Here is a 13,829-nt window from a genome sequence, read left to right on the forward strand (position 1 = left end):
TAATGGTGGAGTCTGCAGGACTGTAGAAGTTCTCTTTCAGGTTTTGAGACCCTGAGGCATCAAAAGGGGGCTGTGCGGGAAAACAGGCTTTGAACAAAATGTTCTCAACTCCTGTGGAAGAGTGTCTTACAGTACAAAAAAAAACGCTGAACAAGACATTTTCCAAATAGCGGTGGGTGTGTCTTGTCAATCACAGGTAGCCCCCCCCCCCCTCCCCCCCCCCAAATCATCCCCTGCTTTATGGTCTATGTGGTTCTTACTGTATTTCAAAACAAAAGCAGGGTTGAATAAAAAAGCAAGTCAAGTACTCTCAGTTTATGACACTAGAAACATGCCAAATAAAAGCCAAATTTTGAATGCAAAATTTTGTAACATCAAACATACTCGTGATTTTTTAAATTAAGCGATAAATGGCGATTAAAAAAAGGTAATATTTGACAGCCCTACCCACAAGGCAACTTATCTTCTGACAGTTGTGTGGGAGTTTGTGGTATTTAGTGCCAACCACAGTTAGTGTCGTCTGCAGTAGAAACAGTTCACGAAAATGGTCTGGAGAGATATTTCATTTTAAACTTGTAGTCATCAACCCTGACCAGCGCTGACTGCAGTGACATCGCCTGAGGCCATTTATCAAATCTCAAATAGGTAATGTTCTGCTGACCACATACTTTATTCAACGTATGAGTAGTTAAAGTAGGCTACATAAAATTCCAGACACAAACCTCCTTTCTGCTGCAGGCTGCGTGAAATATCTTGACCTTTACATTTCTGAGGAAGGAGTGGTTGCTGGAGAGGAGGTAGGTCAGTGAGTGGACGATCCTGTAGAGAAGGAGGAGTGTGCAGATTTCACGTTTTTATTAAGATTTCTGCAGTAAAGTGTGTCAGTAGAAACGAAGAGCTAAAACTTTAAGGAGACTGGTGATAAAACTCAACCAGTCAAGAGTCTCTCTAAGGCTAAAAGAATGTTGGATGTTGCAAATATCATGATATTACGTGTGTTTAATGTTATTTATATTAACCTCATTTTCACTTTATCACTTTAACCAACTGATTTAAAAAAAAATTGAATTGATTGAATTGCATACAAAAAGCATACGAGATGGATTGAAATCTAAAAAAATAGCTTGAAAATGATCTCTTCATGATGCTCTCTTACTTTAATTTTTTTTTTTTTTCTTAAAGTGTTGCTTCCTGGTAGCGCGTAACCCACTGCACATGCTCAGTAGTATTACTCAATATGATCAACCATTTGAATGTCAGGCAAAAATGTTTCTCTAAGCGACACATTAAAATAATGAATGGATTGAATGTTCAGAAGACACAATACAACTGAGTTTGTTTCCAGTTAAAGGAATCCTGTCAACCCTCAAGCTTTCCACAGTTTGGTCAAGGGTCAGATTTTTGAGGACATTTTAACAAAGATGTGTGGACTCTCTGAAACCTTTACAAAATACACATCTATTGTGGACAGTTTAAATGATATAACAAAAGACACTTTGAATACTGAAATAAAGTTCCACCCTTTGACCTACATTTGTTTCCATGTTGTTATATTCCTTTATGTGGTTTGCGGGGACATCAATGCATCTTTTTTTTTATCATGAGGCTTTTAAAAAATTCTTATTATGAAGTTTATTGGCTTTTTAACTATACACTCTGTGAATCTGTCTGTCTTTGTGTCTTCATATCACCTGTCTGCTGTCTCTGCAGGTAAATGTCTCATCAGAGTTCTGACACTCTGCTGCCCCCACGGGTCAGAGTGAGAATTACACTAAAGGACCAACAAGAAACTCACTGCAGGATAAACCAACCTATCAGGTTCTCCATACTTTTGAAAAAATCATGACTATTTGATGTTAACTGCCCCCTATAGAACATCAGTATAAGTAAAATATGTATTTTTTAAGCTTTCATAGTCATTAATCAGCTGTACTTGAATTACAATTGTATATCAATATCAATATTGCAGTAGCATACTATTGTTAATCATAAGATAGAAAAAAGATGGGAAAATAATGGAGAATCCATATCACAGCAGAAGACTGGAATAACAGCTTAAGTAGAAATTTTAAATATTGCAAATAGCGGAAAGTGAGTATGAGATATTTTATTTCACATTGCCAACACAGATAATATTCACCCTTGCAGGACCACATTTTTGGAGGAGGTGTGGGGAGCAAGAGGCAAATTATACACATATTGTATCATCATTTTTGAAAGAGGCTGAGGAAGCGTTATAATCATTTCTTTATTTTAAATGAACATGTTGAACACGTTTTGGCTATCAACATAGATATATCTTTTTAACATTCTGCGATGGATGGCCATGAAGCAGGTGACAAGGACATGGAAACAATAACATCAACCAAAATTCAAATTGTGACAATAGAACAAACCTTAGACAACTAAAAACGTACATTTATGATAAGAGGGAATTCACAGAAAATAAATAACATAAAGTCTGAAGGTCTGTAAATAGGCCAACCCCACCCACAATTATTACTATTTTTGATTTTCTCTCTTCCTGGACTCTCTAATTTAGCTTTAATTAGCTCTTCTGTTTTGTGTGTCCTCTTTGGCAATGCATTGTAAAGATGGAAATGATCTGGAATTTTCATTGTGTATGACCATTGCAATAAAGTGATTAAAAAACAACAACAGGGATCATTCTGCTGCTGAAGACACACTAATAATTTTCTGTCATAATTTTCTTTAATCGACCTCAGAAGTGTTTAATAAAGCTCTGCTTCATATATTTTGTTCAGAGTCACATTAATGTCATCATGTTCTCTAGTCTGCTGACTGAAGTCTGCAGCTCTTCTTCAATTGTCACAACTTTGGATTCTGCTGCCACCTGCTGGTATCAACTCATCCCCACAAATCCTCTTTAAAAAGATAAAGGTTTCTGGATCTGTTTCTTTTTGTCTTCAAATGTAAACTACTTCAATCAAAGTTCTGTTGCTGTTTAATATTAAGGAACTTTTAAACATGAACATGTAGTGAGGTTAGAAGTATACAACATTTGTCAATGACATGAAGCCAGACAACTCTTCCAGCATTGTGTACCTTTTGGAATATATCCCCATTCCTTTTGGATAAATGTTACTCTTTTCTCTTAACTTTTTAATTAATTAATTAATTAATTAATTAATATTTTACTTTTCTGTAAAATATTATGTTTAAAACCATGTTAAACCACTGAAACAAAAGAAGAAACAACCCAAAATCTACAATTTGAATCATACGTAGGAAAAAGGTACATTGACAGTGAGTAAAAACAAAAAAAGCAACAAAAACGTGATTTATGTAAGTTCCTTTATCAATGATTGTGATACTTTAAGTAAGAAGTAAGTTTGAAATACATTTTTAATAATCAAACATGTATTGTAATGTATTTTTCTTCGGTGGAAAGATTTCAAGAGGTTCCATTTCCATTTTTAAAGTTCCATTTTTAGGTGCCTGTACTCCACTTCGGTATTTACATTTTTTGTTTTTAGTATACTATGTCTGTGATGAGAACATAGTTCCCCTATACCCCCCCGCCAAATATTTATTATTGGGCTTTCCATGCCTTTATTCTAGAGACAGGACAGTGGATAGAGTCGTATATCGGGGAGAAAGAGAGTGAAGAGTTACATGGAGGAAAGGAGGCTGCCTGCTTTGAGGACTTCAGCCTTTTTAAATGGGACACACATTTTAACCACTAGGCTACGGGCACCACTCCCTTAATGCTTTTAATTTTTGCTAAAAGTATCTTGTAAGGGAGTGTCTTTGTTTTTTTGTTTTAAGAAACTTTTACTTAAGAAAACAATTTAAACAAGTTCTCTAGCACTTGCTTTTAATCTCTTCATTCAAGAACAACAAGTTTACAGTGTTTTAGTAGTTTTGCACTTGTAGGTATGTTAAGCTTCTAAGTGGGTTGTCCCTCCCTAGATAGCCTATCAGAGATGCATGACATCATTAATGCCTTCAGGGTCAGCACTGGTGACCCCAACACCAGTTGACAGCCATCGCTGGAGAAGAGGAGACGTACCTGCAACGTAAGAATAAGAGTGTTTTTTGTAAACAATGTTCTCTTGTTTGTGTTGCTGTTGTGAATAGAAAGTGGGTGCTCTCACCTGTAGCCTGTTGTTGATGTTGGGTTTTCTGAGCTTGGCTTCTTCTGTCCTGACTTCTCTCCCTCCCAGCTGCTGACATTGACAGAGCCGCCATCTTGCAAACACTGATTCTTTCCTTGTTGCTTCCTGCTCTGCTGCCAGTGCTTCTGATTGGCCAGTTGCTGCTGCTGATGGCCCTCCCCCCTGTGCTACTGGCTCTTCCTGACCCAGAGGAGCTACTGATCCTACCCCCTGGTTGGCGGCTAACTCTGTCACTGCTACCTGCACTGCTGAGTCTAGGCCTGCTCACAGGGCTACTCATGTGATTCCCATCTGCTGTTGAACTGTTCAGCCAACCACCACTACCAATACTGCCACTCATTCTTCCCCCAGGACTTGGGGCTCTTTGGCTGCTGGTCTTCCCACCTGACAAGCCTGCATTCACTGAACTGCTCCTACGTCCGCTAGATGAGCCGTAGACAGGCATCCGTTCACCGCTGCCAGTGCTACCATATCTCCCAGATCTACTAGTCCTGTGGCTACCAGATGAGCTGCTGAGCCTGCCCCCACTACCTACACTGCTACTGCGCCTTACAACACCTCCAGTGCTGAGTCTGCCTCCACTCCCACCACTACTGAGTCTTTGTCCACTAGTTGGTGGGCTGATGATATGACTGACATTGGCTCCATCTGCACTGCTGGCACTACTCGAACGTCCAGTACTCCTACCATAAAACTTCCACTCCCCACTCCCCCCACCATCAAATCTTCCTGTTCTAGGTATTGCAGGTGGGCTTGTTGCTAGTTGTATATCAGCCAATGACCTTTTTTTGTCGTCAGCATTTGGTAAGCTACTGCTACCAGCCCAACTGCTAATACGACCAGTACTTCCACCATAGAATTTCCACTCTCCACTTCCTCTGCTGCCAAACCTTCCTGTTTCTGTTGGGCTTGTTGCTAGGTGCGGGGCTGTTGGCAGACTTTCTCTTCTCTTTGTGTTGAATAAATCATCACTGCCAGCCTGGCGGATGGTATGTTTAAGACTGCTGCTGTCGACCATCAACTCTCCAGTGGTGCTAACCATGCTACCAAATGTTGTTTCTGGTTGGCTTGTTGAAAAGAGCATGGCTTCTTCTTTTCTTGTGCTAGATAAGCTGCTCTTACGCCCAAGACTGCCATAAACCATCCAATCCCCACTTCCTCTTCTACTAAACCTCCCTGTTTCTGGCCGACTTGTTGCTGGAAGCGTGGCCGCTGATGGACCTTCTTCACTCCCTGTGCTGGATAAGCTTGTACTTGTATTTTCTGTACTGACACCATAAACCTTCCAATCTCCACTGCCTTTCCTAAATCTTCCCTGTATCTCTGCAGCAGCATCTTCATTATTACTGACTCTACCTGATGAATTAGCAACTATCTCACAGAGACTAGCTGAATCACTTGCCACACCGCTGTTAGGAACCACGTCATTTAAATTATTAGTCACACCAATAAAGGTAGTCCTTTCATTGGCAGGTACAATACAAAAGTCATCTGATTTATTATTAGAATTATTCTGCTCCCTTATTCCACTCTTCAGACAGGAATCCTCTTTCTGTTGGTCTGTGCCATTTGTGCCTCCTAGGCTGCCACCAGGATTCTGGATATTCTTCATGTCTTTAGTGTCTCCTGTACTTTTGTCCATATCTCGGGGACTAGGTGCATTTCCTGTACTTCTTCGATAAAGGCCTCCAAAACCTAGCTGTTCCTCTTTGTCTGCTATGACACTACTTCCACTGGGACCATTGAACTCCAAGTCTTTTGACTGGCTTCCAATCCCTTGACTGGTGGGTTTGCAGTTGACTTTTGAACTATTCACACTAAAGCTACTCTCTGTGTTATCTTCAAATGATCCAAAACACAGACTGTCTCCATCGCTCACTTTTCTGTTTCTGCCCTCTCCTGGCAAAGCTTGATCTCCACTAAACGACAGGGATCGGCCTTCCTCTTTTGTTGTAAGAACATATTTCTCGACTGGTCTCACCCTCGTATTTGCCTCTGATGGACTTAGGCATGCGTCCTCGTCCTCATCTTCAAAATTCGGGCTTAGACACAAATTTGACTCAACTGGACTCAAACATGTGTTGGGATCATTTGGGCTAAGAAACATGTCTGGGTCCTCTGGACTCAGAAGTGAATCAGGACTTCTACTATCTAGATCAACTGGGCAAAATACTTGATCAGTCATGCTCATTATCACATCTGTCTCAACTGGGCTAAGACACATTTCTTGACTCAAAGCTGAGAGTGGATTTGAATGGCTCATAAAGACACGACCTTCATCTGGACTCAGAAACCCATCAGTGCTGGATGAACTCAAAGCCACACCAGAATCTGTTCGACTTGTAGACTCTTTGGACTTTGTAGTACTGATCAGTTCTTCTTGACATGGTGGATTATTGATGTCATCATCTATTTCAGCAGGGTTAATCTCCACCTTGTTGATATCATTAGAACTTTTGACTACCTCCCTCTTGTTCCCTTCTACTTCTACTTTGTTCAAAATAGCTTCACTTTCAGTTCTTCTCTGGAAGTCAACATTGGTGTCTGGGCAATGTAATGCAATGCCAGATCCTGAATCTGACTCCTGCATGACATTATTTTCTTCGCTACTGAATGCATAATCTGGTTCTGCACAAGGAATGGTTTTGATGATCACATCATGAATGTTTGAACCTAACCTGTCAGACTGTAAACCAGCATCAGTGGTGTTTTGTTCAGAAGTGATAAGTTCTTGTTTTTCCTCAGCCTGAATGGCGCCCTCAATGCAATTTATTGGTGAGGGACCTACAGTTTCTGTCTCCGTCTTAATCTCTGCAGCAGTCTGTTCACTGGGATCAGTGTCACAGGCTTTGCTAATCTCAGTTGGAGGGGTTGTGTGTTTAAAGGCCTCTGTTGTTGCTTGGTTGGAAATCAGAGTTTCTAGTTTTGGAAGAACAGTAGGACTTGTAGCAGATTGTTTGCCAGAAAGCAACATGTTGTTGGACGTATGTAACTCTAATTTAGAGGCTTTAAAAACAGCTCTGTCTTGGACATTTTGGCTAATCTGACAATCAACAAACCCTGAGTTCAGTGGGCCATGATGTTCATAGTTAATTTTATCTTCCACAGGGATGCTTTGTTTGTTAATTTTTGCACCAGTGGTCATGGATTCCCTTTCAGTCCCCTCAGAAAGAGCTTCAGTCTTCTTGTTTTCAGACTTCTGGAATGACTCTTTCTGATTTGATGTGTTAATAGATTTTACTGTTAAACTGTTTGGATGTTTGCTGTTGTCCGTGATTGTCTGGCTTGTGGTCACTATTTCTGTGAGTGAACCAAGTACGGGTGTTTTTTTAACAGTGCAGCTGTTGTCTCTGGAGACAGTCTGAATCTGATTCATTCTTTGATTTCCTACCTGACTACTGACAGTTTTGTGCACTGTAAAGTTTTTCATTAAAGCAGAGGGGCTGGTTGTGGCACAGTAAGATGAGAAATTGGTCACAGAGTTTAAGTGAAGACTTGAGAACCTGTGAAGATAAGGACAAATACAAACATGGAGAATGGTAAAAACAGATCTGAATGTTTTTGTTAAAGGCACAGTGGTGTTAAAACAAACCTCTTTAATTTATCAAATATTTCCTGGGAATTTTCCAAAAAGGCCAATGCATATTGGTGCTAAATAGAGAAAACCAGAGACAAATTTGTATTTCTGGGGATTCTTTAAACAACAAATATTTTTCATGACATAATGGAAAGACTTACAATTCAAATTGGGTTTGTTTTTATCATTGTGTGATCATTTTAATGTTGACATTTTATTTTTTTGAATGTGATTGTTGATTATTTTATGATATTTGGAGTATGGGACATTTACAATTTTCATTGTTTTGGGTGTTTTAAAGCATTGTTTCAGGCTAGATAAAACCTTCTTGTTGAAAACTAAAACATGTCTGGAACTGAAATTTTTTTTTATTAGGATTGTAAAGTGATAAGGACTGATTTGAAGTTAATAATAAACTTCATACCTTTTTTGACTCAATCCGTCCAGCAGCCTCTTGTAGTCGTTTATCTCAGTCTGCATTTTTGTCTTGACATATTGCAGGGCCTCATAGTCTGCAGCCTGCTGAGCTGTTCCCTGCAAAACTGAGTCAAATTCTCTGCCCAAATAGTCTGCTCTCTGCTGCAGGACCTCCAGCTGTAGAACGAAGGACTCTGTCTGCTCCAGACCAGAAGCCTCCAACACTGCATTCTACAGATAGACAGACAGACAGGACATCTATAATACTCACTGTTATGGGGTGTGGAAGGTGATCCTTCCTTAGCAGGTTGGAAGGGGTATACCATGCAATAAACAACTACAACAGTAAGTAGCTAGGTGTTCACTAAAACTGATTAGCTCTTTTCAGTTTTCTTCCACTGACTGTCAAGCTTACATTGTTAAAATATAATGGAGGGCAGAACAACAAGGTTTTACTCGCTATGATGAGCAAGTTCCAAAGAAGAGTATCAGATATAAGGAGTAATAGGGCGATATTGGACGTTTGAAATTGTGGCGAACAATGCAGAAACTTTGTTGTACTGTTTGGTTTTGTTGATACTAACACACCTGCTTGCTTCCTGTTCTACCATATACGTGACTGAGTCTGATGACTGATAAACACTACCAACTGGACCAACTGGTATTCTGAAGTACTTAACTGACTGGGTTATAAATTAAATGTAAGTGTCCATGCGCTGTGAGCAGGGTTTGAACCTGCGCGGGAAACCCCATTGGATTTCGAGTCCAACGCCTTAACCACTCGGCCATCACAGCTACTGGAGTCTAGATTTGTTCTCTAAATTTAGATTAACTTTATCAGACACAGGTGCAGGGCAAAGAGTGTAAAGGTGAATGTGGTGATACTGTTAGATTTCATTGCTACTAACCCCCTACTTCTACTACTCTACTACCCTACTCTCTTCCTGTTCTGTCACACAAGCAACTCAGTCTGATTACTGATAAACCCTAGGTCAGGACCAAACAAGGTAACTGGTATCCTGAAGCAATCTCAAGTACTTTCCTGATTCTCAAATTTTTTGACTGGGTCATTATAACTATATACTATATAATTATAAGTCCAACGCCTTAACCACTCGGCTATCACAGCTCTGGGCTATGTTGCGTCCAAAGAAACTACTTTGTTAAATCCAGAAAACCCTTAATTGAGGCTCAGGTTTGAAGGTCCCTGGCAACTCTATTATATTAAGAATTGAGGCTGAGGATAGCTGTTCCAAGCTCATGATATGTCATTCCAACAAACCAATGTTCAAGTTTCTAGGGGGAGGCCCTATTGGATTTCAAGTCCAGAGTATAAACACTCTGCCATCACAGCTGGGGGAGTTCAGATTTGTGAGCTAAAATCAAATTGACTTTTCAGACACAGGTGATTGAAAGGAGATGTTGCAGAAATTAATCTGGTGATACCTGTTTCATACTAACACACCTGTTTGCTTCCTGTTCCGTCACACAAGAAACTCTGTCTGATCACTGATAAACCCTGGGTCAAGACCAGATTGTGTAAATGGTATCTTGAAGCAATTTGAAGTATTTTCCTGATTCTCAAATTTTCTGACTGGGTCATTATAATTTAATTAAAGTGTCCATGCGCTGTGAGCAGGATTTGAACCTGCGCGGGGAAACCCCATTGGATTTCAAGTCCAACGCCTTAACCACTCGGCCATCACAGCTGGTGTAGGCTGAAACAGTACGCCAAATTCAAATGATCTATTTTAGACAGGTGATTGAAAGGAGATGTTGCAGAAATTAAGATATTGAGATATTGTTGATACTAAAACACCTGCTTACCTACTGTTCGGCCTTACAAGCAACTCAGTCTGATGACTGATAAACCCTAGGTCAGGACCAACTTTATGAAGCAATGTTGAGACGCCAGTCAAGTTTTTCCTGACTGGCTTATCATATCATAACTTTATTTTTAGTGACATGCGCTGTGAGCAGGGTTTAAACCTGCGCGGAGAAACCCCATTGAATTTCGAGTCCAACAACTTAACCACTCGGCCATTACAGCTGGATGAGTCTAGGTTCGTGCTCTAAATTCAAATCAACTTCAGTTTTTTCAAGTCCACTCAGCTTTTTGTTTTTCAAGTATTTCACTTCAGCCCCTACCCCATCTAGTTGCTAACCTACGATTGGATAATCACTCCTACCAGATCCTGAAGTTGGCTTAGTTCCTCTTCCAGACTTGTTGCTGTTCTTCTCAGGTCCTCTAGTTCTGATTGGTCTACCTCTGACCCTGCTATCGAGTCACAGGCCGACATGGACACCTGAAAACAACACGTCATGAAATGCACTACAATGCTCACAAAACTATTTTAAGAACATTAAAATAGTTCATTTTCACTTATGTGTGGCTTGCTTTCGAAATAAAAACATGCAGTAAATGTTTTTATACCTGAGTGTTGAACCAGCACTCGTTCTGGTTCTTGTTCAGCAGTGTCACACACTCTCTCAGGTCTTCCAGCTGCGGGATCAGGTCTGATGACCCGGTGGTCTGCATCTTCACTGCAACCCCTGACACCTGGGTTGGGCAACCCTGCATGTCCTGAACATGTATACAGGAAACATCAAGTCAGAGGAGGTCTTCTGTTTTGAACAATTCAGGTAAGTTTATATTGTTTCACCTGTTGATGTTGAATCTGCAGCTCCATCAGTTGTTGTAATTGATTGTTTAGAAGACTCTGCAGCTCTGGCAGTTTGTGGACATTAAGCTCATCCCCCAGCAGCCTCAGGTCACTAAGCTCCGCCTCCAGACGAACACGACGCTCTCGCTCCTTTTCATACCTGTGTACACAGCAAAGCATGATGGGATATGTCTACATTTGCTTTTTATGTGTTAAATGTTTTGTGTAAATACCTTGCACTGAGGTCCAAGGAGGTGAGCTCTGCACTGAGCAGCTGCAGCTTCACCTGAGCCTGAGCCGAGAGACATTCACTAATCTAAGGGTGAGAGAAAAAGTTAAAACAACATCTTATTGGGTGATTGTGCATAATGAGTTATGACTTTTTGGTTGTCGGCCCTGACTTAGGACGTGAATTTAAACTTTTTAGTTCTGATTTAGGACTAACTAGTCTTGACTCAAAACTTGTTTGTCTTGATTGGGGACTTGTTAGTTGATATCAGGGTCCTGACTTCTTGACTTCGCACACAGATATCACTTTGAAATGTTCTGTTTTTGATTTGGGACTTAATGGTTTAGACTTCAGACTCATTAGCTAATACTTGGGATTTGGTTTGGGACATGACTCAAGATCTGTTTGTGGCTTGACGTCGTTGTATGTCTAATGGTTAAAAATCCCAGAAGTACACTCACCATGTTTAATTTGTTTTAAAAGTTTGATTGCAGTGGTGAGAATTGGTTAAGATGAATTCAAGCTTGAAAAACCTTGTTGATGAATGTTAGTTGTCATGTTTATTGTCCTGATTGTTCACATCACACCTCTATTCAGAGGTAATTGCTTGTCAATAAAACTTTCTTTTGTTCAAAATCCAGTTCAATCTCAAGATGAGCAAGATGTCACTTCAGATTTTATTAAGATACGTCTCAACAAGTCTGACCTTTAAACAGAGCAAAGCTTCCTGACAGGTCTGAACTCGCCAGTTTATCTGCACAGCTGCTCTTAGCCTTTATATATCACTTTTTTTTTGCCTTCATTTGTCCTTGTCTTTTCCTTTCTTTTAAGTCTTCATTTTTTATGAATTTTTATTATTTTTTCTATTATTGAAGTTTATTCAGTTTTTTTCTTATTTAATTGAACTGCTTAAATCTCCTTTCACTTTGTTTGTTTATATCCGTGTGGTTTAGCACACCTGGTGCTGCAGCAGATACACTGTCCTCAGGTGTGTGTCCAGCTCTCTCAGCTCTCCGGGACCCTTTTTGTCCAGTTCCTCCTGGATCTGACGCTCCAGCTTCTGATTGACGGCCTCCAGACATTGGACCTGCAGTCACCAATCAGAGGAGACAAACAATAAATCAATAAACAGATATAATGATGTTGTTGTTTTTTTTTTTAAATCAGCTGGTTTGTCTTTATTATGAATTTCTTATACTTAACATTCTGCTAAGTCAATGCCAAACTCCACTCAGAAATCTGTTACTTTTGTGTACAACAACCATTATCAATCATTTGCAAATCTCAATTGAATGTGATTTTTTCCTGGTAGGCCAAATGTAGTAATGTCTTCTGTCTTATTTTGGAGCGTTAGCCCCTAATCTGTTTTACTGTGGGCCCCTTAAGGTGAAGTGAAGTCAAATATGAAACCCTTCGGACAAGCCTTGGAGTGCTTGTAAAGATTTGGGTGGCTTAAACCCAACAGAAAAAAATATATTAATGTAACATGAGTAACGCCAAAAAACAATCTGAACCAATCTTTCTTTTTCCCCTCTCACAATCAGCAATTGCTTATAAACAAGAAGTACACACGTTCTTCTGTAAAACTCAATCAAGAAATCTGATAGTTTTGTGTTTTATGATTCTTAAACTATTGGTATGAGTAATCTTCCCTTGTGTCTGAAGTTTAAAAAAATCAGTTTTTACTGATATTCAATCAATCAAGACGAGCAGAAGTGAGGATTTTTTTTGATCATGCTACAGTTCACAGGACAAAAGAATACACAAGAGATCTGCTATTTTTTATTTCGTATGCTTCGAAACAGCAATGGAAATCACGTTTGAATATTAGTTTAATTTTGTTTTCTGCTGCTGCTGAATCCATCATGTGAGTCTTTTTTTGTGTTTCCCTCTTTTGCTTTTCCTACCTGCTGCAGGTACGAGGCCAGCCTCCTGTTCAGATCCTGCAGGGCGACTTTCTCCCTGGACAAACAGAAGCTTCTACTGCTGTCTCGAGCTGTAGCAGGAGTTGTGCTGTAATGCACCAGAACTCCAGGTCCATGATGAACACGGTAACCCAGAGCTGCCCAGCTCGCTCGGCCTGCACGAAGAACCTGCCACGGTGACATCTAATCACTCACTTGTGTTTACGTTCTTAAGTGCGGATGTCACACCTGGACTCATCGACGCTCCTAACATGCACTGCTCCTTTTAAAGAGTCATTCTCTGCAGAAGTGAAGACACAAACACAGGTTTTTCTCCCTTATTCTACAGCTGCATGTCTTAAACTAATCCCTCTGCTGCTGTTAAAAACTCCCTGCTGTGGTTGAGCAGCCCTCTGGTGTTTCTGCCACAGATGTGTTAGGACTTGGTGAAGCGAAATTTAATCTGCATTAACCTTTAAATAGTGACATTTAGAACAGGTTTCAGCAGAATGGACGCCCTGCCCCTTTATGCTATTTTAGTGATCAGTGGAATAGAAAAGAACATCAAGTACTTACCTGTTCTGCAGTTTTTCTTTGACCTGAGGGCCAAATGGCAACTGTCCTAAACACATTATATCTTACATGACAAACTAATTTTTCTTCATACATCATCTATAATCTGAGTTAATGTGTCGTCAGTTGACGTGCATTTGTTTGAAATCACAGTAATCCCCAATTCAGCGACAGAATGATCATAAAAGATACACATTAAACAGCAATGTAAAGACTTTAGAACGTAGTAATCAGTACGGACAAAGCTCTGTTGAGCAATCTGTTTGTTCGTTTAAAATTGTCCTCCCTTAAAAGTATGTCACAATAAGATAAACAATTAAGCATCAT

General features: G+C 39.9%; 1 protein-coding gene, 2 long non-coding RNA genes and 3 other non-coding genes across 6 annotated transcripts; 1 reads left to right on the forward strand and 5 right to left on the reverse strand.

Moving 5' to 3' along the window:
- The first annotated feature begins 295 nt into the window (after positions 1-295).
- Positions 296-3,676, forward strand: LOC136183098 (uncharacterized). The gene is made up of 3 exons (XR_010668914.1): positions 296-645; positions 739-797; positions 1,711-3,676. It is a non-coding gene; the product is annotated as an uncharacterized lncRNA (long non-coding RNA).
- A 145-nt stretch (positions 3,677-3,821) lies between these two features.
- Positions 3,822-4,533, reverse strand: LOC136183097 (uncharacterized). Its single transcript, XR_010668913.1, has 2 exons — positions 4,119-4,533; positions 3,822-4,033 (listed from the first exon to the last, which is right to left on the reverse strand). It is a non-coding gene; the product is annotated as an uncharacterized lncRNA (long non-coding RNA).
- Positions 4,534-8,121: 3,588 nt separating this feature from the next.
- On the reverse strand, positions 8,122-13,133 carry LOC110002440 (keratin, type I cytoskeletal 18). Its single transcript, XM_029282203.2, has 7 exons — positions 12,933-13,133; positions 11,984-12,112; positions 11,030-11,112; positions 10,797-10,956; positions 10,568-10,717; positions 10,323-10,439; positions 8,122-8,364 (listed from the first exon to the last, which is right to left on the reverse strand). Exons 1-7 carry the CDS (start codon positions 13,131-13,133, stop codon positions 8,122-8,124), a joined length of 1,083 nt encoding a protein of 360 aa, XP_029138036.2.
- trnas-uga (transfer RNA serine (anticodon UGA)) lies at positions 8,848-8,928 on the reverse strand. Its single transcript has one exon. It is a non-coding gene; the product is annotated as a tRNA-Ser (tRNA).
- Positions 9,761-9,842, reverse strand: trnas-uga (transfer RNA serine (anticodon UGA)). Its single transcript has one exon. It is a non-coding gene; the product is annotated as a tRNA-Ser (tRNA).
- On the reverse strand, positions 10,102-10,183 carry trnas-cga (transfer RNA serine (anticodon CGA)). Its single transcript has one exon. It is a non-coding gene; the product is annotated as a tRNA-Ser (tRNA).
- Positions 13,134-13,829: the final 696 nt, after the last annotated feature.

The sequence above is a fragment of the Labrus bergylta genome, chromosome 16 (genome assembly GCF_963930695.1).
Source record: "Labrus bergylta chromosome 16, fLabBer1.1, whole genome shotgun sequence".
Lineage (NCBI taxonomy): Eukaryota > Metazoa > Chordata > Actinopteri > Labriformes > Labridae > Labrus > Labrus bergylta.